Below are 20,959 nucleotides of genomic sequence, written 5' to 3'. Positions count from 1 at the left end.
CTGAGGCCAGCTGGACAGTCCCGGTGACTGCGGCCACTGCCCTGTTCTCTGCAGGCCTGGACACGCCCCAGTCAGACCAGCCTGGCCTCCAGGACACCTTGTGGTACCATGTCCCTGCAGCCACGCAGGGGGCCGGGGGGGGGCCTACACCTTGGAAGGAACCCGCTGCGGGGGGGTCCCCCTTTCCCCCCCCCGGCCCCCCCCCCCCCCCCCAGGTCCCACCACTGTTACAGCATCACGGTAGACTCGGGATCCAGGTCTTGGGGAACCAAGACCAGCTTTCTGGGCACCATCTCCATCTGTCTTTTCTCCACCTGAGCTCAGGGCTGCATGTCTCCCCAGGGGGGAGACACATGGAAGAACCACAGAGCTGGCTGGACCCCGCAGGGCCACGGGTGGGCAGCGGGAGTTGTTGGCTCATGGGAAGCCTCTGCTTTATCTGTTCAGATGGATGGGCAGGGCCTGCTCCTCTCTGATCTGCAAAGATGTTCTAGATCTTTCGTTTGGTGGCTGGATCCCAACGGTGAGTCAGAGCCTCCTAGGGAATGGGAAGAGGGACCTGTCTAGGACAGGCTTTACAGCAGTGAGGGGACCACAGGGCGCTCTGCAAAGGCCATCGGCAGGATGAACTTACGAGTTCTCTTGCACATGTTAGACTCTGTCCCCCCACAAGCCCCTTTCCAGTGTCACTCTGGTGCCCGAGGCTGCTGTGTGACTCCTGTGGTCACTGCAGGAGGTCCAGGCCAAAGGCACCGGTGGGGAGATGCAGGTGGGGACCAGGAAGCCCCAGGTGGAGACGAGGGGAGGGACGGGGAGGCTGCTGTGTAGGCCCAGCACGCTCTCCCTGGGAGGCCCTCTGGCCCGGTGCAGGCTGCCCCTCCTCCCCGCAGGGCATCCAGGCAGGTGACCAGCCTTTCCCCTCCGTGCTGGCATTCCGGCAGCCCACAAAAACACTAAAAAAAATGGAAAAGGTGGGGCTGGGCCAAGGCAAAGAGGCTGAGGCCATCTGGGCAAGCTGCCCTATAGGCCAGAAGGGGAACCGGTCTGCAACCAGGAACAAAAGCAAGTCCTCCTGGGCACTGAGCCCGCTAGAAACATGGGCTGAATAACAGCCCAACAGGGCTCTTCTTTTGAAAGACGGCACCCTGAAATCCCTCCTGGTTCTGGGACTGCCCGTTTGCGTGTCCCCTCCCCGGGCTGCCGGTAGTCGGCCACCTCCGGGCTGACCTGCAGTAGCCAGTGTGGGCGGCTCCAGTGGGCCTCGTCCTGCGTGTGGCCTCTGCCACCCCAACACCGCCCAGAGAATGTTTGGACCCCACTTCCGTTCACCGGGCGAAACGAAGGGCGCGGTGTGGCCGCTCACACGCCAAGGAGGACGGCGCTGAAGTGGGAGCCGCTGTGCACCGTGAGGGCTGAGCCACTGGCGTTGTCCAGGAAGACAGAGGTGTACTGGCCCGTCTGCAGGGAAGCCACAGTCAGCCCGGGTTCTCCTGGCCTGCACGTGCGCCCCACACAGAAGCAGACCAGCCCCCGAAGCTCTCAGGGCCAGGGCCGGGCTGGGCCGGCCTCGCCCTCAAACCCGGCGCCTCTGACCCCTCTTCCAGGGCTTTCTCCCCGGCTCGCTGCTCCCATAGCTCACGTATGTCTGGGTGAGCCTCTGCTCGGGGCCAGCAACAGGTTCAAGACCCAAAACAGGTTTCTCTGCTGCATGTGGTTCTCCAAACTGGGGTGAGGGTGGCCTCCAGCCATTTAGCAGAGCCTTCGTGGGCCCGGGACTCTGGCCTGCCTGCTCCAAGTGTGGTCCACATAGCAACAGCGGCACATTCCCTGAGAACTCCCAGAGAAGCAGAATCTGGGGGCCCACCCACCTTCCGCATCTTAGGACCCCAGGTGGACCACGTGGCCCCCAGCAGTACCTGGGGCCAGACCCTTGAATGCCTTCCAGCACCCACAGCCGGCTGGACTCAGTCGGCCCCCGATTACACATGAGCTTGAGCACATTACTTAACCCTTCTCCGCCTTAGTTCCCTTATTTAGAAACAGTGGAAACACTGTACATCAGCTATACTTCAATAACATTTTCTTAAAAAAGCAAAAAAATAGTACTACCGACCTCAAAGCACTATGATAATTAAGCAGATAATTTACGTAAAGAGGTTAGAACAGGGCCTGGTGTAGTGCTATTGAAGGGCCCGCTGTGATTCCATACATCTGCACTTCAGTGTTTTCTTGTTTAGTAAATCCCACCTTCGCATCGGTTTCTCAATCCCTTGGCAAAAGCCCCCCCAGGGCCAGAGAGAGACTGTCAGGTAGGGTTCTGTGTAGAAGGTAGGCCTCCTGCTTCCCACAGTCTCAACAGGCCCAGGCCAGGCGTGGAGCGAACCTCCGTTCCCTCTGCCACCAGTCCCTACACGGAGCACCTGCCCTCAGTGTGGGATGATGGGCAGGTCTGACGACTGCAGACTGAGCAGCGGAGCGCCTGCTGAGGAGGACCGGCCAGCGCTTGGGGGAAGCATGAGCCTGCGTGAACCCCCTGGTGTGGCCTGCAACCTTTCCCAGGCCCGGAGTCTGCCGGCACTGCTCCCAGAGATCCAGAGCCCCCATCAGCACCCCTCCCTCCCAGGTCACCCCCCAGTCGTGCCCAAGCCTGCCCCACGCACCTGCAGGTACAGAACACCATTGACCGAGATGGTGAAGAGCTCACTGCTGCCCTCCAGGCCCATGACAGCCTCCAGGGAGCTGTGGCCGAAACAGAAAGAGGATCAGCCCACACCCCCAGGCTCCACCAACCTCACCCACAGATCACCCCAGCAACCAACACGGGCCCAGCTAAGTGCAGTGGTAACAGCTGTCTTGGCCAGATGTTCTGGTGGAGGTGGCGGCTGAACTGGATCCCCAAGAAGAGTCAGGACAGTGTCCACAGGGCCAAAGGGGTTCTGCGGGTGCTGGGAAAGGCAAGCCGGGGCCCAGGCCAGGGGCTGAGAAGTCCTGGCTCTGCTGGAAACAGGACATGGGCTGGGCTGGGGCCGGGTGGCAGCAACTGATGCTAAAACGTGGGTTCAGGCCTCCGAACGCAGGATGAGAAGTTCTGAACTTCATTCCCTTCTACAGCTGTTGTGGGGTGCCTGGGCTCTGCTGGGGGTTCAGAGGCGCAGCCGCTGCCCTCGGGGGCCACAGGTGCAAGGAAAGGGGGGTGCGATTATGTCAGGGAGCCCACGGCCACGAGGAGAGAGACTGGTGGTGGGCTGCAGTGGTCAGGAGAGGCCTCTCCGAGGAGAAACCACTGGTGCCTCTGGGTGACAGTCAGCCCCCTGCAGGGGTGAGGGGAGCCCGAGGCTGGGAAGCGGTGGGTTAAGAACAGGGAGCCCCCGCTGCCGGGAACGGAAGGCCTGCTGCCAACCCCTGCTGGGACTGGGAGGCCAGGAAGAGGTGTGGGATCGCCCGGGGCCACAGTGCGGCGGCGATGGGTGATGGAGGAGGGGGTCTGTCCAAGCCAGACGGGGCGCGGGTGGGGGCCACGTGGGGGCGGGTCTGGCGCCGGGGTCCCCCCCCACCCCGCGCCCACTCACGCGTTCCGCTGGCACCGGGACTGGATGCAGATGAGCAGGCGCAGGCGGTCCCGGGGGCGCGGCGGCCCCCGCCTGGGCTGCTCGGCGAGCGCTGCGGGGCAAGGCGGGGGCGGTCACGGGCGGCCGCGGGCCACGCGCGCTGGGGCGGACCCCCTCCCGCCCCGGGCCTCACCCGCGTGCAGCGTGGCGGCGAGCGCGTAGAAACCGGCGACGGGCGCCGTGTACTGGCCGCTGGTCAGGTTCAGGCCGGGGCCGCGGCGGAAGGCGCCCTCGGCGTCGGGCTGCGGGGCGCACGGAGGTCAGTCGGGGCCCGCCCGCGCCCCCCGCCCCGCCCCGCCCGCCGGCCGGGACTCACCAGGTAGTAGCCGCCCAGCTCGTGCAGCGCGCGCCGCTCCACCGACGCGTCCCGGCGCAGGCGGCCGTGGAAGGCGGCCTCGACGCGCGGCGCCCGCGGGCCCGGGGCCAGGGGCGCCGCCAACAGCGCCAGCACGCCCGCGTCCCCCGCCGCCGCCTCCTCGTTCTCCCGGATGGCGGCGGGGCCGTCGGCGGGGCCGCGCGTGCAGGGCTCGGGCTCCGTGCGCTCGCGCTGCCGCACCGCGCCTGCCGCAGAGCTAGCCGTGGCCGCGCCCGCCCGCGCCCCTGCCCCTTGCTCGGAACCCGCCCTGCCGCGCGCTGGGAGCCCGCTGCCCACGGCAGCCGACCAACGCGCTGGTGCACGCCCGGGGATCCGCGGAGACCCCTCCGGGGCTGCAGGGCCCGCAGGCCCCGCTTCCCGAGCCCGCGCTGCTGCCGCTTCCCTTCAGGCTTTGGCTAGCAGGGAGCTCGCGGTACCCTTGCCCTGCCTCACATCGCCCGGGTTCTCCTGCCTCACCCCGCCAGCCTCCCCACGCTTCCCCCTCACGCTGCTGTCTCCTCCGCTTCCAGTTCTCCTGTGCCCCCGAGAGCAATCGTATAAGCGGCCCTGCTCACTTCTGCAAGGAAGCTGCGGGTAAGGAAGTACTGCGCGGAGATTCTTTAGCTTTCCGAAGCTGGTCTTTTTAAATAAACAGTACACTGAATTGAAGGGGGGAAAGGCTCTCTTAGTAGTTCTCATAATAAACTGAACTCTGGTAAACATAGTGAACATGCAGGGCCAGCTCCTGGGCAGGACAGCTCCGCTCAGCTGTCCGCCCTCCCTCTGCCGCCTCCCGCTCAGCGGCCCCAGCTTGGGCCGCACCTGCGCTGCCCGCTACACGCTCCTTCCTGCCCCCCGTGGGGCTCTTGGCCGGCCGCTGACACCTGCCACGGGAACAGGCAGGGACACGGTGATCCAGGGGAAGAAGGTGGGGTCTCAGTCGGGGGCCCATGTCACCTGGGGTGAGTCTCAAATCCCCATGGTTTCTTTGTGATCAGGAGAGCACTTTGCAAGGTTAAGGACCTCTGATCCCTTCCCGATGATCCTCACTTGGCTGGGGTTGGGTACAGGTGTCCTGGCCTTGGCTGGGCTCACCTGACTCCCAGAGGGGGCATGGGTGCTGGTCCCCGAGCCCCCGCGGAACACTGAGTGCCAAGTCCACCTTCTCTGTGAAGCCTCCTTCTTACCACACTCCTGCCAACCCCCGCCCCTGAGCCCAGCACAGAGGGGCCTCCTTGAGTCCCGGCCGATGGGGGAATATCTAGCCACCTCGGCTCCCCCAGGAGACCCTCCCGCGGCTGCACGCACACCGAGGGGGTGTGTGTCCCCACAGGTGCACTCCCCCTACCTTTCAGCAGCAGCTGGAACTCCTTCAGCAGTACCTCAGGAGGGACGATGGGACCAGGGGGGCCCTGGGGGCCGGGGGGCCCTGGGGGCCCTGGCAGGCCAAGCTGAAAAGGAACCTCAGCAGTGAGGCTAACTGAGCAGGGAGGCAGGGGACTGCTGGGACCCCTTTGCAAGCTCTTGCCACTAAGAGGCAGGCAAGAAGGGGTCCTGCTTTGACCTGTGGGGCGGACGTCAGCCTCTGGGCCTCAGACTCCTCTGCGGAGACAGTAAGGCTCCACTTTGAAAGCCACCAGCTCTGAGTGTGAGGACTGGATTGTGCCTGAGGCCCAGGGCTGGCTGGGGTGGTGGGGCCCCTGGGGGGGGCTCCAAGCAGGCAAGGACCCCAAGTGGGGACACAGAGGGCTTCCCGGATGGAGGGAAAGAGGGAGAGAGGGACACTGCAGGTCAGCCGAGGTCAGCAGGTTCTCACTGTGCCTGGCCCCGCGCCGGGGCCTGGGGCCCTCAGGGAGCCCACCTGGGTGGGGGTGGGACCCCAACACAGGAGCAAGTCAGTCCCCCGCAAGGAAGGGCACAGGGGAGCCCCAGCTTAGCTTGGGGTGGGGCCAGGTGGCTCCAAGGGGTGGCAGTGAGGTGAGGCCATGGAGACAGCCCAGCAGGCTGCCTGCCTCAGGCTCAGAGCCCGGCACTCCAGTGTTGGGGCCGACCCGGGGCAGGGGGAGGCCAGCCCTGGGGGGGGGGTTGGCAGAGAAGCCCAAACCCAGTGTGAGCAACACAGCCCTAGCTCAGAGCTCCCCATCCCAGGGGACAGGTAGACATCAGGACCAGGTGCCAGGGTTCTGGCTAGGCTGAATGACAGTTGGAACCCCACAGCATGCAGGGTCCCCAGGCTCCCCACCTCCTGGGAGCCAGATGGTGTGTCACTCCAGCCCCACTGCAGCCCCCCAGCTCGGTCCCTGACTGCCCCCCTAGGCCAGCCCAGGCCTCCCTCACTAGGATACAGAGGGAAGAGAAGGGGGGGTGGCTGATGGGGTTGCCTAGCTTTTTAGGGGTGCAGGAAAAATGATAGGTACAAGCCTCAAACTCAGGGTCACCTGGGCCCCCCCAGCTTGGCACTTTCTGTGCTCTCTGACCCCAGGCCAAGGGGGAGGGTCTGTCCTCTCTGGCAAGGCTCAGGATGCGCCAGTGGGGCTGGTGAGGGGTGCAAGGGGGTGATGGTGGTGGGCTGGTGGTGCATGGAGGGCCTGCAGGTGGAGGCCCCCTGCTTGCCGTACCCGCCCCCCCACAGGAAACACACACACAGAGCTGGAGCTCTTGTGCTCACCTTCAGCTTCCTGGCCTTGCCTCTGCCTCCCCTCTTGCCGTTGACACCTTTGTCACTCTGCCTGATGAAGAGCATCCAGGCATCCCTGGGGTCGAAGTTACGTGCTCCCTCGGTGGTGGGCTCCTGGAACACAGCCGGCCCCCGGGTTGGTTCGCCTCCCCCAGTGGGTGCCCGCCAAACAGATGGAACTTTTCAGGACGTCACCGTGCGGGACGGGCCTTCAGCGCCCTCGGACCCCTGTCCTTGTCAACAGCGGTGCCCTCCAAGGCAGCACAGCCCCCCATCCGTGCTTCCCTCCCTCCTGACACATGCAGGATGACCAGGCCACACCATGGCCGGGGCGCTGTGCGAGAAGACTTTGTGGGTGGAGGAAGATGGGGTGCAGAGCCCCATAGCAGGTGAGAAGTGAGAACCCTGGCGTGGCTGGGCTGCCCGGCCTCTTGTGGCCTCCCTCCGTGGGAGCTGCAATGAACACACCACCCTGGGAGACTCACCAGGAGGATCGGACCAACAGACTCACAAGTGCCAGGGAAGAGGCGACTGTGACCATCAGGGCCCCCTGTGCGGCCCCCACTGATGTTCCAGGGACGCCCATTTCGGCCCTTGGGGTAGCCGCAGCTTGCGGTACAAGATGGTTGGAGGGCTGGTGGCCTCGCACTGCTATGTTATGACCCAAGGCCCCTGCACCGAGTCACTCGGCTTCTCCAGGACCTCCAAAACAAGGACAGTGATGATTCCAGAAACATCCATTCCCCCACATGCTGCATTCTGACCAGTCCTCACACTGAGGAAAATTCCAGGAGGTGCCTTCCAGGGAGAGGCCTTTGGCCCATTAGTCAGTGGACTTCAGGTAGTCTGGGCTCTAGGCAAGGCCTCCAGCTGGGAAGGAAATCAGCTCGAGGGCTCAGATGAGGGCATGAGCACCAGTGCAGGTGGCCGATGGAAGGACCCGGGGTTTTCGAGCCGGCCAGGACCTTCCGTCAGAGCCAGGGCCAGTGGTCTCCTGGCCGCTCTGCAGGGCCTGGGACCTCCCTTTGGGAGCCCGTGTGCTACGGGGGTGGGGGGAGACAGGGCTGTCCATGTCAGAGGAGCCTGGGGTTGGACAGAGGAAGGCCTCAGAGTGCCCAGGGCCTCCCCACGACCTGCTGGGTGCTGGGCCCTGCCACGTGCTGTCCTGCTGCTTTGCTCGCCATGGACACAGGACTGGATTCCGCTTTACAGCCTCACGCTGCCTTTGGCGGGCACACATGCCGGGAGTATTCCACACAGGCTGGATGGGCGCACCAAGCTGACCCCCCAGCTGGACTCGGACCCCAGTTTGGTTTGGGGGAAGCAGAAACAGGTGGAACCATGTCAGCCTGCGGCCCCAGCAGACAGGCCTATGGGTGGGTGCTGGGCAGCGGTCCTGGCCCCACCGAGGTCTCCAGCCTTGAGGGGCTTTCAGAAAGGAGGTGGGGAGCCTCTGCTACCACGTTGTCCCCCAAAGACAGTCCAAGGCCAGAACCCCTCCTGGAAGCACAAAAGGCCCCTTGCCTCCTGGGGACTATCCTGACATCTCCCTCCTCCAGAAGGTGTGGCCAATTGTCTGGGTGGGGTTTGCCTTCCTTGGCTTCCAGGGGTGGGGAGGAGGACTTGGGAGAGGCTCCTCCCAGGGAGCCCCAGGGCTGGCTGCCACCTTCACCCTCTTTAGAGGTGTCCTTGGACTTTGTCGCTCCAAGTCCCCCGCACTGCCCCTAAGCATCTTCCCTGAGGGCCCTCTCCCCTCCCTGTCTGAAAGGCCCCACCCACATTGAGGGCTCCTCGGAAGCCCCCGATCCCCACTTCCCCCACCTTGACCACTCTTCACTGCCCTCACAGGAAAGAACAGGGCAGAACGAAAAATCACCCCTTCATGGTCAGAAGTCACAGGCCCCCATGCTCCCCAGACCCAAAGGGAGGCACTTCTTTGGATTTGTTTTTCAGACAGAACTTCACCTAATAGATTGGGGGGAGGGTGGCCAGTAATTGGCTCACACTTTTACAACCAGGTTCTTCCCAATTCCAGGAGAACCAAGTTATTTACGTTTTATTCACTTCCCAACTTCCTTCTGCCTCCCCCACCCCCAGGCGTTTTACCTGGGCTGGCAGAATGTTGCACGAACTACCCCAAAGCCCAGGTGAAGGCCGGCTGGCTGCGCAGAGGGGCAGCGTCCAGACGGCCTGTGTCTCCCCCAGCCCCGCAAGCTAAGCCCCGCTTCCATCCCCACTTCAGACAGGACGACACCCGGGTCAGCCCAGGTCCCTGCCCGCGACGCCGCGCCTCCCACCGCCCGAAGCAAGCGCCCTCCGCCCTTAGGGCACCCGGACCTCAGGGAGCTGCGGACTCGGGCTGGGGAAACTGAGGCCCGAGGTGTCCGGAGCGCAGGGCGGCCCGGCGCGCGCAGGAAGGCCGCGGCTTCTTACCGACGGGCGGGCGGGCGGCCCGGCGCGGCTCTCCCCGGGGCCCGCGGGCAGCTCGTTCCCGGGGCCCGGCTCCTGGCGGGCGCGGCTGTCCGCGGGCTCGCGGGGCTCCGGAGAGCCGAGGCCTGCGGCGGCGGCCAGCAGGCCAGCACAGACGAGCAGCAGGCGGGCCCCGGCGGGGCGGCGGGCGGGGGCCATGCGGGCGGCGGGTCCCTCTGGCCTCCGACGTCTCGGGATCGCGCTCCGGCTCCGCGCCTTATAACGCGCTTGAATCCCCCGCCTCGCCCGCCGCGCGTCACGGGCCTGCGCCCCCTGCCGGCCCCGGCGCGAACTGCAGCGTCTGCCTGGGCGCGCGCGCGCGCGTGTGTGTCTGTGTGCCCGGGTGCGTGCCTAAGTCTACCTGTATGTGTACGTGTGCGTGTGCGTGTGCGCGCCTGTGTGTCTGCTTCTGTGCCTGTGTGTGTGTGTGTAGCGCGGGGAGGCGGAGAGTGGGGAGGGAGGGGACGCTGCAGCAGAGGGGGGCGTGCAGGGCGGGGCGCGGGGTGGGAAAGAGGGGCACCGAGTAGGGTGGGGCTACGAGGAGGGGACTAGGGGGGCCAACAGGGGCGCAGGGAGGACCCTCTCGCGTTGGCTGGAGCCCCCAGTCCTGTTGAGCGGGTCTGCGCTCCATCTCCAGGCCCCGTGGCCCCTCCCTTTGCGCTGTCAGCTCTTCTTCTCAGGAGAGCCGGCGTGACCCTTCATCTGACCCTGGACCCTCTGCCCTCTCGACACCCTTTTCTCTCCGGGCAGCCGGGTCGCCTCCCTCCTCTGAGCCTGGGGGCAGCCCTTCTCCCATCTGTTCCGCTCTGAGGCCTGTGGGGACCACGAGGCTTATCCTGGTGGCACCCTGTGAGGTCCAGACCCCACCAACACAGGTTTAGTACTCAAAGACCCTCCCCAGTGCCTCTTTCCCATGTGGGGACCCCTCTCTTCTGGGGCTGCCTTCTCCCCGTGGTTGGGGTGCCCTAACCTCAGAGTGGGCTGCCTTCCCCATCCCGGTGCGCAGAAGGAATCCTGGGTCAGCCACCCTGCGCTGATGTGCTTGAACCAGGGCCCAGGCTGGGAGGACCGAGCCCTGTGGTGACCTCGCCAGGCGCGGGGGCTAGATCCCAAGGCCCAGCCCAGGGCCCTGCTGGAGGAGGGGACCCAGATCCTGCAGGCCTGAACTCCAGGCTCCTCCAGCCGGCCCCCCCACTCCCTCTGGGCTGCTTTGTTCTATTCCACGCCCACTGCCTCTCCGTCTGCAGCGGAAGGCGGGAGGGTAGCACTGAGGCGCCCACACCTGGTGGGCACACGGCGTCCTTTGTTCACGAGCAGAAGGCGCAGCTAAGGGACATGCTTCCAAGGGCCTGCCACCCCCATCAGGAGATGATTTCCACCTCTTCAGAAGAGAAGAGGCCTCACCCTGTTGTATTTCACAGACACTGGGAACTGAAAGCCAGTGGCGCCCTCCCTAGCCAGGGGGAGGGGTCATGGGAAGTCCCTAGCCAGGAGCCCCCCACTCCTGCACTGTTTCAGAGGCTGGCTTCCTGTGCCCGACGGGGGAGGGGGAGAGGTGGGGGGCTGTGGGGGGCACAGGAAATATTTCATACTTTAGAAAAAGCCTGGTATTAGGTGTTCATTGTTCTGTGACCCTGCCTCTTTTCCTTTAGGAGGTGAGTATGGTGATAGAGTTGGGGTTTTTGGGGGGGAGGGTGTTTAAACAAACCAAATACCCTGCCTACCCTGAGAGTCTTTCCCCCAGGGGTCAGTGTGTCCCACATACTTAGTCTGTGGGGTATCTTTCGGAGGCAAATTAAGACTGCAACAGAGAAGTTCTGTCTGTATCTTGAAAAAAAAATTTTTTTAATTATCAGTAGAATGAAAAATTTGAAATTCCTATAGAAACTGCAGATCCCCAAGAAGACATTTGGTAAACACTGGCTTATGTAATATGCACTCAACAAAATACATGAACTTCTTTCATCTGCAAACATTCAACCGTTTGTCGCTAATAAGGAATCAAATTGGCTGAGGCTGTTGTAATGACTTCAGAGAATTAAGGATTTCTTGGGTGGGTTCTCGTTTCTGGTCCCCCGAGGAAAGTCTGTTAGGAAGCTGGGTGTGTAGAACTTTGTAATGACATGTTTGTGCTGGGACATGGGCCTCAGTGTTAACTATTATAATTTTGTTCAGTTTCATTTATTCAGGAAGACTTTATCTGAGTCCGTAGGACGCCAAGTGTGGGGCGTGTTCTCTCTACCAATCTGCTGGTAGAGAGAGGCTCCTGGCCCCGGGAGATGCAGCTTGCGAACGGTCATTTCATGTTTCTGAAAACACACGTCCACACCCAGCCCCTCCTCCGCTTTTCACCGACCACACGGAGACCACATGGACTAGCCCCGCGAGGCGGGTGGCTTATGTAGGAACACCCAGCCGGGGTTCGGGGCCAGGGCCAGGCCTTTTTGCCCACTGAGCATGGTCCCATCTTCACAATCACACCTCTTGGCCATTATGGTCCTTCCTATTCTGGATAGTGGGAAATATGAGCTACATGATGAGCTTGAAGGTTCTTGATGAAAATGTGGCCCTGTCCTTTCCCTAAAGCAAGCCAGTACCCATAGGCGTGGGATTTCCCGTGGGGGTCTGGCTGGGAGGTCCAGGGAAACACGTGTGGCTGGCCACTCTTGAACCCAGTGAGCTCACCCACAGGGCATTCCAACCTTGGGTGGTAGGTGGAATGCCATGGGGGCAGCCCTGCATGGGGGGAGGGAAGAGGCTTCTCTTGGGGGCCACCTGCAGACCCTGAGTCTGCCTCGCTGCTGATGGTGGCCAGTTTGTTCCAGAGATCCTTGGAGTTTTCTTCTAGTTTTCTTGCTTGAGAGCTGGGATCAATGCACACCTGCCTCTGGGGCCTGCTCTAGGGTGAGCTGAGGTCACGGTGGGCACTGTGCAGGGCCATGGGTGAGGCCTGCTTGCCATCTAGGCTGCCTAAGTTGTAAAGGTCCCTGGCTTAGGCCATCAGCACCATGTCATGGGAGGCTGCCTTCAGACGGATGTGAAGACAGAGGCTCCAGGCAGAGCATGATTGGAGCACAGGATAGACCGACCCGGCAGTGGGCCTGCTCAGCAAACCTGGTTCTTGCTTGGCCATCTGGAGCAAAAGTCATATTTGGCTTTGGAGGAGGCCCTCCTTTAGGCATTCCTCTCTCCGAGACTCAGTTTGCTGGACTATAGAGTGGGCATAATGGCTGTTGCCCCTGAGCCTGTCTGGGATCCCACTCATAAGTGAGGTGTGAGCAGGCAAAGCCAAGACCCTCAGCATGGAGGCCAGGTTGCTTGGGTGCCCCACTTCTGGGTGGCTGGCCTGGATACTCTGTGCAGGAACGTGATGCATACTGCTCTCAGGGCCCGATGCCATTTGGCCCAACCTACACTGTGGAAAGGTGAAGCTCAGGCTCTGTCACCTTTGGAAATACTGGGGCCTTCTGGGAATGGAAGGATCCATCTGTTCATGTGACTTCATTTCCACCTCACAGTACAGGGCCCTAGCCCGCGTGAGGCCAGCTTTGAGGACAGGAGCTGTTGCCATGTGAAAAACAGTTATTTTCTCAAACAGTGAACAATCCTAGTGATTCATGGGCCCTGCCAGGGGACCCAAATCAAATCCGTTCTGGTGCTAATACAGGCTCCCAACACACTGTCCTGAGGTGATGACGCAGCCTGGCTCTGGGGCTGGAGAGCACAGAGGGCCAGGACCTTTCGGTGGGGCTCCCTGCATGTTTTGGGGTCCCATTTCAAAAATGAAATCCACCCAGAGGAGGGTGGGGCTTAGGCAAGGATCACACAGATCAAGGACCAGTAGAAACTGGGTTCTGGTGATTCCAGACAGCTTGTCCCCCTGCAGCAGCAGCCCCTGGAGTCGGAACAGAGGCAGCATCTGGGCTGAGGTCACAGATCCCAGGGTGGAAGTATGGAATGAGTGGCCACAGAAAGGAGCCCAGACGGAGCCCGAGGTGGCCTCCCCCATGCACCCTCATGCTCGGCTGAAACTTAATCCTCATTCTTGGGCCCTCATGTCACGGCCTCAGCCCTGGCTTCCCATCAGCCTGCTGTACTCAAGCTGTTCCCACTCTTCTCTTTTCCTCCAAAGAAGGACGTTTGCTGATGAAGTCATGGGAATAAAAGCTCCCTTTGCCCCTGAAAACAGTGGGAGCCTGAAGTCAACTTGTTGTGTGGCCTCTCAATGTCCAGGCAGGCGACTTTTGCAGCTTACTGGAACCTTCCAAACACATGACATCATCTAATTCTCAAATCGTGTGATTATCCCCATTGCACAGATGAAGAAACTGAGCCTGAGATCTTGGGACTGGCCCAAGGTCACTCGTCCGGCCTTTGCAACTTGGGCTCAGTAGCTCATGCAGTGAAGAGTTACTCCATTCCTGCTGCGTGCCAGGCACAGGGGCGAGTGCTGGGACTAAGCCATGCACATCCCGGACAAGTCTGTGGGCAACCTCAGCCCCCACAGGGGAAGGGTCCTTTCTCACTTCTACCCAGACTGTCTCTTGGCTTATTGTCTGCTCATTGTTTCCACGTTTTCGATTAATTCACTTAAAAAAATCAGTCTAGCTCGCCTTCAGTTTTAATGTAAGAGGGTAGTTCTGTCTTGCCATCTTGAGAAGAATTATATATATTTTTAAAGATTTTATTTATTTATTTGAGAGCGAGAGAGAAAGAGAATGAGAGAGAGAACATGAGAGGGGGGAGGGTCAGAGGGAGAAGCAGACTCTCTGCTGAGCAGGGAGCCCGATGCGGGACTCGATCCCGGGACTCCAGGATCATGACCTGAGCCGAAGGCAGTTGCTTAACCAACTGAGCTACCCAGGCGCCCGGAGAAGAATTATATTCTTAAATGTGATTGTGATCTCAATGGCCCCCAGCCCCTGCCCTGAAAAGCCCTTGGACTGACTATCAGCGTTGAGGAAACCCTGCTGGCCCCCAGGGTGCTTATTCCAAATAGGAAATGACGTCCTCCATGAAGGTTCTCTCTGAAGCCCGCTTCCCTCTTCAGTTAATCAGCATCATACCTGGCCACCCTCCCGTGTGCCTGCTCCGGGCGCCCAGCAGAATCAGATGCACATGCAACAACAGTAGCCATACTGCGGGCTGGGGGGCCCTGGGGATCAAAGACTAATGACACAGCCCTGGAGGAGTGGACATCCTTACCTTGCACGTGGCTGTAACCACCCTTTCTTAAGTCACAGACAAATTCCTGGTTGAAACGCCTACTTTCCCCTGGGCCAACTGGTCAACCAGCCAACTGGAACCGTGGTCTGAATTGACAACAGTGAACTGTCATTTGACCAGTTCGTTTATTACAGATATTCACATGGGACTGTCAACTGCTTGATTCCAGCAATCACTGTCCCTGCCTAGTACAAGGAAGATGCTCAGTAATCAAAGGGTCTTGTCTGGGGCAGGGGGGTACCAGAAAACCCATGTCCAATGGAACTGGCTCGAAGCATCCAGGACCCTGGTGCATTGGGGAACCACAGAGAGCTGAGCCTGACTTGGCTGCATTGGGCCTGGCTCCTGAGGGCATTACACGGCACTCTCTGGCCACCAAAGTCTGAGTTCTGCTGGGGGGGTGGTCTCAGTTTACCCAACATTGTGAGAAAGACAACATGCACCCCCATGGCAGACATGAGCTCTTTGGGGCTGGGCAGGTGGTCTCACCCCTGTGGGCCTGAGAGTTTGGTGGACTTTTGCACATGCTCCAAGGTTATCCATTCTCCTTTCTAGAAACCCATACTAGCCCCCAAACCAGGGGCCTTTGATAAGGGAAGAGGATGGCTTGGGTTGCTCCACAGACATTCCCTGTGCGAATGTCCATGGGTGTCTGTCTTCCATGAGAATCCGCTGAGTGTCCAGTTAGTGCAGTAGAAATCTTCCATTTGTCCATCCTGGTGCCCTGCCCACTCTTCTCTACCTGCTCTCTGCCAATGGCCGTTCTCCCTTGGATTCTGGTTGGGTCTGGCCAGTGGGAGGCACCAGCAGGAGACTAGGGGGCAGGAAAGAGAGTGAGGTTGGGGCGTCTATTCTGCCACTTCGTCCCCACTGGGCCATAGGTGATAGTGGCCCAGGCTGTGTTTCTTTAGCAAAGGCCCCAGGTCCTTGGCACCCTCTCCCTCCTGCTCTCTGTCTGGAGGCTGCATCCGCTCCTTCCCATGCAGAGGGGCAGAGAGCTGGCAACAGCTCCCCACTGTTGCTAGGTTCCCCACTGGGAGCCTCTTCAGCCCTCGCTGAATTCCCTCTACCTGCCCACACCTTGGAAGTAGCCCTTTGTTAGACTGCCCTCTGTTACTCAATTTCAGGGGTCTTCTGTTTCCTCCCGGGACCCTGAAGGACACAATTGGCCTGATCTAGGTGCCCCTGAATAGGGGTGGCTCAGCGGATCAGATGAGGGGCAGCTTGGCACCTAAAGGTTGAGGACCAGGCCCTGGAGGGGGCTGTGCTTCTCCCACCCCAGACTCTTCCCCCCCCCCATTGCTGTGAGGTGTGCAGGAGCAGAAGCAGGCCTTATTCGAGAATACCACCTTTCCAACCCATTCATGATAAAAGAAGTCCATTCAACATGTTGAGTCTTTGTTTTGAAACAGTGTTTGGCTGAGTACCTTTAATAACTGTTTAGAAAACATTGCAGAGGATTTTCATAGGGAAAGATTCAAGGATCCCAGAAACCGTCATCTTCATGTTCATCCACTCCACTAGCTGACTAGGTGGCCTTGACCTGGAGCTCTTGCTCCTTTGGAAGCAGACGCCCAGGAGGCCCTGCTCTGTCTAAGCCCCGGGGGGCAAGTTCAATCATCCCACAGGAAACGGGCATGAGGCTTCAGGTCTGGGAGCAAGGTGGACGCGAGGGGACCTAGGGATTCCTTCATCAGAGCCCAGGGATGCCAGAGGACTCTCTGGTCCCCAGGGGGTTTCAAAGACGAGCCTTCAAGGAGAGGAAATTCAGTCCAGAGGGAGGCGGGAGCTCCCGAGGCCCCAGACGGTCAGTGCCAGGGCTGGAGTCAGGCTGGACCTGGGACCCCCGACTTGTAGCCCCGTGTGCCTCAATGAAGCTCGCAACAAAGGGGGAGGGCCACTTAACACCAATGAGAGTCCTTCAGTGGGATACCTTGTTAAGGACCAGTGAGAAGGAGTGGGGGGGGGGTGTTGTACCAGTTCTCCGTGGGACCCCAGTCAGACTCAGGGGGTGGGGGGCAGCCCCAAGGCACCCTGAGTCACACTGCATGCTGGTAGGGGAGCCCATTGGGCGCTACCCTCGCTTAGGAGGCCACCTGGGAGCGAGGCACCAACGTGCCCAAGAGGCGTCCCCAGAAATCCCTGCAGGACCCCACCCTCTCCCCTCGTGGGCCCACTGCTGGGGACTTTCATTCTTACATTGGAGAAAACCACCCCAAGAAACAGGGGAGATCCTGGCCAGAGAGCATGCCTTCCTGCTCACCTCCCTGGGAAGCCTTCGCTCACCCTCTCTCCCTCAACCCCCACAGAGACAGCGGACCCTCTCTCCTGACCCCACGCCCTGCCTCCTTCCTTCCCAGTGCATAATGGACGTGGAGCCCAGGGCCCAGAGAGGGGTAGCTGCCGGCTGTGGTCACACAGCTGAGGGCCAGGCAGAACAGGCTCACAGAGGCCCGGTGCCCACGCGCCCCAGGACCTTTGCTCTGTGATGCAGCTTCCTGGGCCATTCCTCCCTTGTGCAACACCATCAGAAGCCATGGGTGGGACCCCCCGGCCGGGGACGGCCACCATTCGGAGTGCTGTCTCAGTGTGACCCCCGGGGCCCCTTGGCTCCTGTGTCTGAGGCCTCAGACCCGCCGTGGGCAAGAGAGCAGCTTCTCCCCTCCATGCGGGCGGCCGGAGTCCAAGCCCTCACGGCATGCAGTTTAGTGCGATGGCTGTGGGGACCCAGGCTGTGTCCTCTGATGTCCTTGGTGGCCCGAGCCCAGCACCGAGTGAACAAACAAGCACAACCCCAAGGGGGGCCATCCCTCGGGGTCGGGGCGCAGCCGGGCCCTGCCCCCGTGTGACGAGGAGCTGCTCAGGGCTCCTGGGCCGGGCTGAAGGGCTGGGTCCACTTGGACACGTCCAGAAAGACGGTGGAGGCCCCGTGGTAGAGCCAGAGGCGGGGCAGGGAGCCGTGGCGGGTCCAGGCGTCACGCCCCCGGTCGTAGGCCTCCATCTCCACGTGGTAGTCGCCATCCATGCCCTGCCAGCGGCCGCCAGTCACGTACAGCGTGTCACCCAGCGGCACCAGGGCCCCGTTCTCATGCAGGCTGTGCAGAGACTGCACCTGTGGGCGGGCAGCAGTCAGGGCCCCGGGGACGGGGGCGGGGCGGGCGCCACGCAGAGAGGACAGCCAGCGCCCTGTCCTGCTCCCTGCACCTCACCCAGGCTGTCCCTTTGGCGGGGAGACCCCGGTGCTCTCCTCTCCGGCCCACATCTTCCGGGACCACATTTCCAGGCCCCTTGCTCTCCCAGGCCCCAATCAATTCAGTCATATGTGAAGTTGGGGCATCAGATGGGCTGGGGGGCATGGAAGCCCGAGCCTGGAGCTGCCTCCCGGGGCAAGTTCTGGGCCGGGCTCTGATTCACGGTTGCTCTCTCGGAGGGGAGAGACGTGGCCTCAGCTCTGACCGACACACACACACACACGCACACGCACACACCAGGGGCCGTTCATGCCTTGGGGAGCCTCACTTTGCCCCGTACCTCCTGCCTCAGCCCATGGCCGGGGCTGGGACTGTGAGGTGAGAGCCAGAGGCCAGAGAGAGATGTGGATCCTTCTGGAAGAGCCCAGTGCGCGTGGGAAGGAAGAGGCCCGTCTGTGGCCTGCACATGAAGGCGGTCATGGGCAGCCAGCCCCCCTCCCCTCAGGCCTGGAGGAGGCAAAGTGGAGCCCCTCGTGGCTGGGATGCCCCCCCAGAGCAGTGGCTTGGGCCCTGCCGAGGCCTGGCCATGGTCCAGCTGGGAGGGCCCAAAAGAAAGAGCCGGCCTGGCAGGACCCCCTGCACCTGTCTTGCCACAGTAATGGGAGCCTCCAGTCGGCTGGGCACTGATGCCAGGGGACAGCTGCAGGCGGCAGGATGGCAGAGGCCCCGCTGTGGGCCAGCCGGCCAGGGCCGGGGTGAGGGCAGGGAACAGTCCACCTCCTCTGGCCTCCAGGAACTGAGACTCAGGGCAGGTGGGGCGGGCCTGGGCTGCTGGGCTATTGCTGAGACCACCGCATGGGCACTGGGCACCATCTCTCCTCTTTCTCCAGAAGAAGTGCAGAGGAAGACTAAGGCTTGAGATGCCCAGCAGGGCTCTCTCAGTGGCAGAAGTGATAGCGAGGAGGGAAATGGGGCACCAAGGAGCTGGATGCTCCCACTCTCCTCACAGCCAAGGGGTCCCCTTCCCTGCTCGGCCACCCCCACGGGTGGGAGACACCCTCCGGGGCCTGGCCAACACCAGGCTGTCCCTGCAACACTCAGGGCTGAGCCTGGTTTTGCTCCTGGAGAAGAATAGACCACGCCGTGCTGGGGCAGAGCACCACGGTGACCAGGAGCCCCCGGTCCTTGGCTCTCCTGTCCTCACCGGGGCTCCGCCCGGGCTCTGGGCCTCATCAGTCCCTCCACTGTGGTGACATCCCCAGGCCCCACCATCCCCAGGCCAGCTCTCTGCAGTGTCAGGGGTCCCGGGTGGGGGGGTCGCCCTGGGAGGTGAGGCTGAGACCCACCTTCTGCCACAGGTTGGCCCCAGGGTCGTACACGTAGACCTTCTTAGTGTTGTCGCCGACCAGGTAGAGGGCCCCCTGCAGCGCAGCACAGCGCGGCGAGGACAGGTACTTGGGGAGGAAGGGCGAGGCGATCACGCTCCACGCGTCTGCGGGGACAACGCACCGGGCCCACCCTCACCAGGGGGCCTCTGCCTCTTTCCCGCCCGTCGGCCCGGTCGGGGGACTAGGGGCCCCACCTGACCCTGGGTCCTGTCTGCCTCCCCAGGGACCCTTATACCCACCCTGCAAAATGGGTTCTGTGATCATCACCATCCAGAGGGCGAGAGGGGGAGCGGGGGGGAGACAGGGCAGGAAGGCCACCGAGCCAGGGAGAGCCCCCCCTGGAGCCCCAACCCTGGCACGGAGTCCGGAGCCAAAGCCGGCGTCCACCAAGACTTGCAGGCTGGGCCCCTGCTCCTGGCCCCTGGGGCCGGTTCCAAGCAGACGTCACAGCCAGGCAGCTTCGGGACCCGGAGATGGGCTCCCCGTCCCCTGCCCCGGGCACCCTGCCACCAGGCCTGGTTCCCTGCCCCCTGGGCCCCCGCCGTCCTCCGCTGCCTCGTCCACCTCTGCTGGGGCTGTGGCCATTTGTAAGAGGCCTGTGGCTGCCTGCTCCTTGCCCCCCCGCCCCCGTCCCCAGGGCCCCCACCATCCGCTCGCTGGCACCCAGCCCCACATCGGGGGGGCGTGGCGGCCGTGCCCCCACCTGTGATAGGGTTGTAGCTCTGCAGAGCTAGAGGGGTGTACTTGCAGGCGCGGGACCCCACCAGGTACAGCCGGCCCCCGCAGCTGGCCGCCGCAAAGTTGCTGACGTACTTGAGGGCGGGGCTGCCAGGTGTCCAGGTGTCCGTGTAGGGGTCATAGCTCTCCACCTCCACCGCGTCCAGAGTGGTGCCTGTCGGGCGGGGTGCGGGTCAGGGCCGCCGGGGGCCGGGCCGAGGGAGGGGCCCTGCACGTGCAGAGGCGGCAGCGAGCACCCTAGGAGGGGCGGGGAGGGGCGAGGGAAGGAGGGCGCGGCCTCGCCAGGCTCGTGACTTACCCCTTCCACGGAGAGGGAACTGAGGCAAGGCCGCTGGCCCGAGGCCACACCGGGGGCGTGGGTGTGGGCACCTGGGCCCAGGAACACTCGAGTCCAGACTGCACGACGGGGCCCCAGGGCCACGCTGAGGTGCCCCGCCCCCGGCCTTGGGCTCAGGACCTTGTGGGTGCTGTCTGCTCTCAGCTCGGGGTCGGCAGCCATGGGGGCGAAAGGGGCTGCCCAGGGCAGGTGGGGCACCCAGCCGTGGCCTCACGGCCAGTCTGTCACCCACAGGGGCCTTGGGAAACTCTTGCTCAGCCACAGTCATTTTGTTTTTCAATATTTATCTGACCGTAAGTGTCCCTGGGGTGACCCTTGCCACAGCTCTGGGGTGTCAAGGGGATAAGGTGGGCCTCTGTGCTCAGGCTGGGGGCAGGGTGGGAGCAAAGGTGACAGCAAAGGGGGAACCACTGTGGGTCTCCTCACCCCAGGGACTCCATAGAGGGGGTGACCCTGAGTGGAGGGCTGAGCCCACGGCTCTGGGGACGGGAGTGTTCGGCCCTGCGGGCAGCTCAAAGCCCCAGCCCGCCCCGTCATCGCTCTGTTGTCAGAGTCCTTGCAGGAGCTGGCCACGGAGCCTCACGCCTGAGCCTCACGCGAGGGCATGCAGACGGCAGGTGGCACAGCCTGGCCAGGTGCCCTGGTCCAGACGGTGAGCTCCTGAGGGCAGGAATGGGGACGCAGGCCTCTGAGGTCCCTGAGGCCGGGGGGGGCGTGGGGGGCTCTCTGGTCCCTGGGGAGGGCATGGGAGTGGGGAGCCATTGTTTTTTTGTTTTTTGGTTTTTTTTAAGATTTTATTTATTTATTTGAGAGAGAGAGACAGAGAGAGAGCATGAGAAGGGGGAGGGTCGGGAGGGTCAGAGGGAGAAGCAGACTCCCCGTGGAGCAGGAAGCCCGATGCGGGACTCGATCCTGGGACTCCAGGATCATGACCTGAGCCGAAGGCAGTCGCTTAACCGACTGAGCCACC

The 20,959-nt window shown here is 62.3% G+C and overlaps 2 protein-coding genes across 2 annotated transcripts in view; both read right to left on the bottom strand.

Annotated features, from left to right (window-relative positions):
- Window positions 1-1,359: 1,359 nt before the first annotated feature.
- On the bottom strand, window positions 1,360-9,268 carry ERFE (erythroferrone). Its single transcript, XM_021678968.1, has 8 exons — window positions 9,074-9,268; window positions 6,632-6,754; window positions 5,312-5,414; window positions 3,925-4,169; window positions 3,742-3,850; window positions 3,570-3,660; window positions 2,661-2,739; window positions 1,360-1,458 (listed from the first exon to the last, which is right to left on the bottom strand). The coding sequence occupies exons 1-8, from the start codon at window positions 9,266-9,268 to the stop codon at window positions 1,360-1,362; spliced, it is 1,044 nt and encodes a 347-aa protein (XP_021534643.1).
- Window positions 9,269-17,195: 7,927 nt separating this feature from the next.
- The window catches only part of KLHL30 (kelch like family member 30), an 8,892-nt gene continuing 5,128 nt past the window's right edge, over window positions 17,196-20,959 (bottom strand). Inside the window, exons 5-7 of the mRNA XM_021679012.1 lie at window positions 19,618-19,806; window positions 18,873-19,018; window positions 17,196-17,447 (exon numbers count right to left, since the gene is read on the bottom strand). Coding sequence (XP_021534687.1) covers window positions 17,196-17,447; window positions 18,873-19,018; window positions 19,618-19,806 — 587 coding nt within the window. The remainder of the gene's footprint in view (window positions 17,448-18,872; window positions 19,019-19,617; window positions 19,807-20,959) is intronic.

This window comes from Neomonachus schauinslandi, chromosome 3 (assembly GCF_002201575.2).
Source record: "Neomonachus schauinslandi chromosome 3, ASM220157v2, whole genome shotgun sequence".
NCBI classification, from domain to species: domain Eukaryota; kingdom Metazoa; phylum Chordata; class Mammalia; order Carnivora; family Phocidae; genus Neomonachus; species Neomonachus schauinslandi.
Note: the sequence above shows the minus strand (reverse complement) of the source record. Positions and strands in the feature narration are given on the sequence as shown.

What these genes read in the sequence shown, in the direction of transcription:
- ERFE (XM_021678968.1), bottom strand. Translation starts at nt 9,268, where the DNA reads ATGGCCCCCGCCCGCCGCCCCGCCGGGGCCCGCCTGCTGCTCGTCTGT. An exon ending in GTTCCAGCTGCTGCTGAAAG is followed by an intron (nt 4,170 to 5,311) that starts GTAGGGGGAGTG and finishes GCTCTGCGGCAG; the next exon opens with GCGCGGTGCGGCAGCGCGAG. An exon ending in AGCTGGGCGGCTACTACCTG is followed by an intron (nt 3,851 to 3,924) that starts GTGAGTCCCGGC and finishes TGCGCCCCGCAG; the next exon opens with CCCGACGCCGAGGGCGCCTT.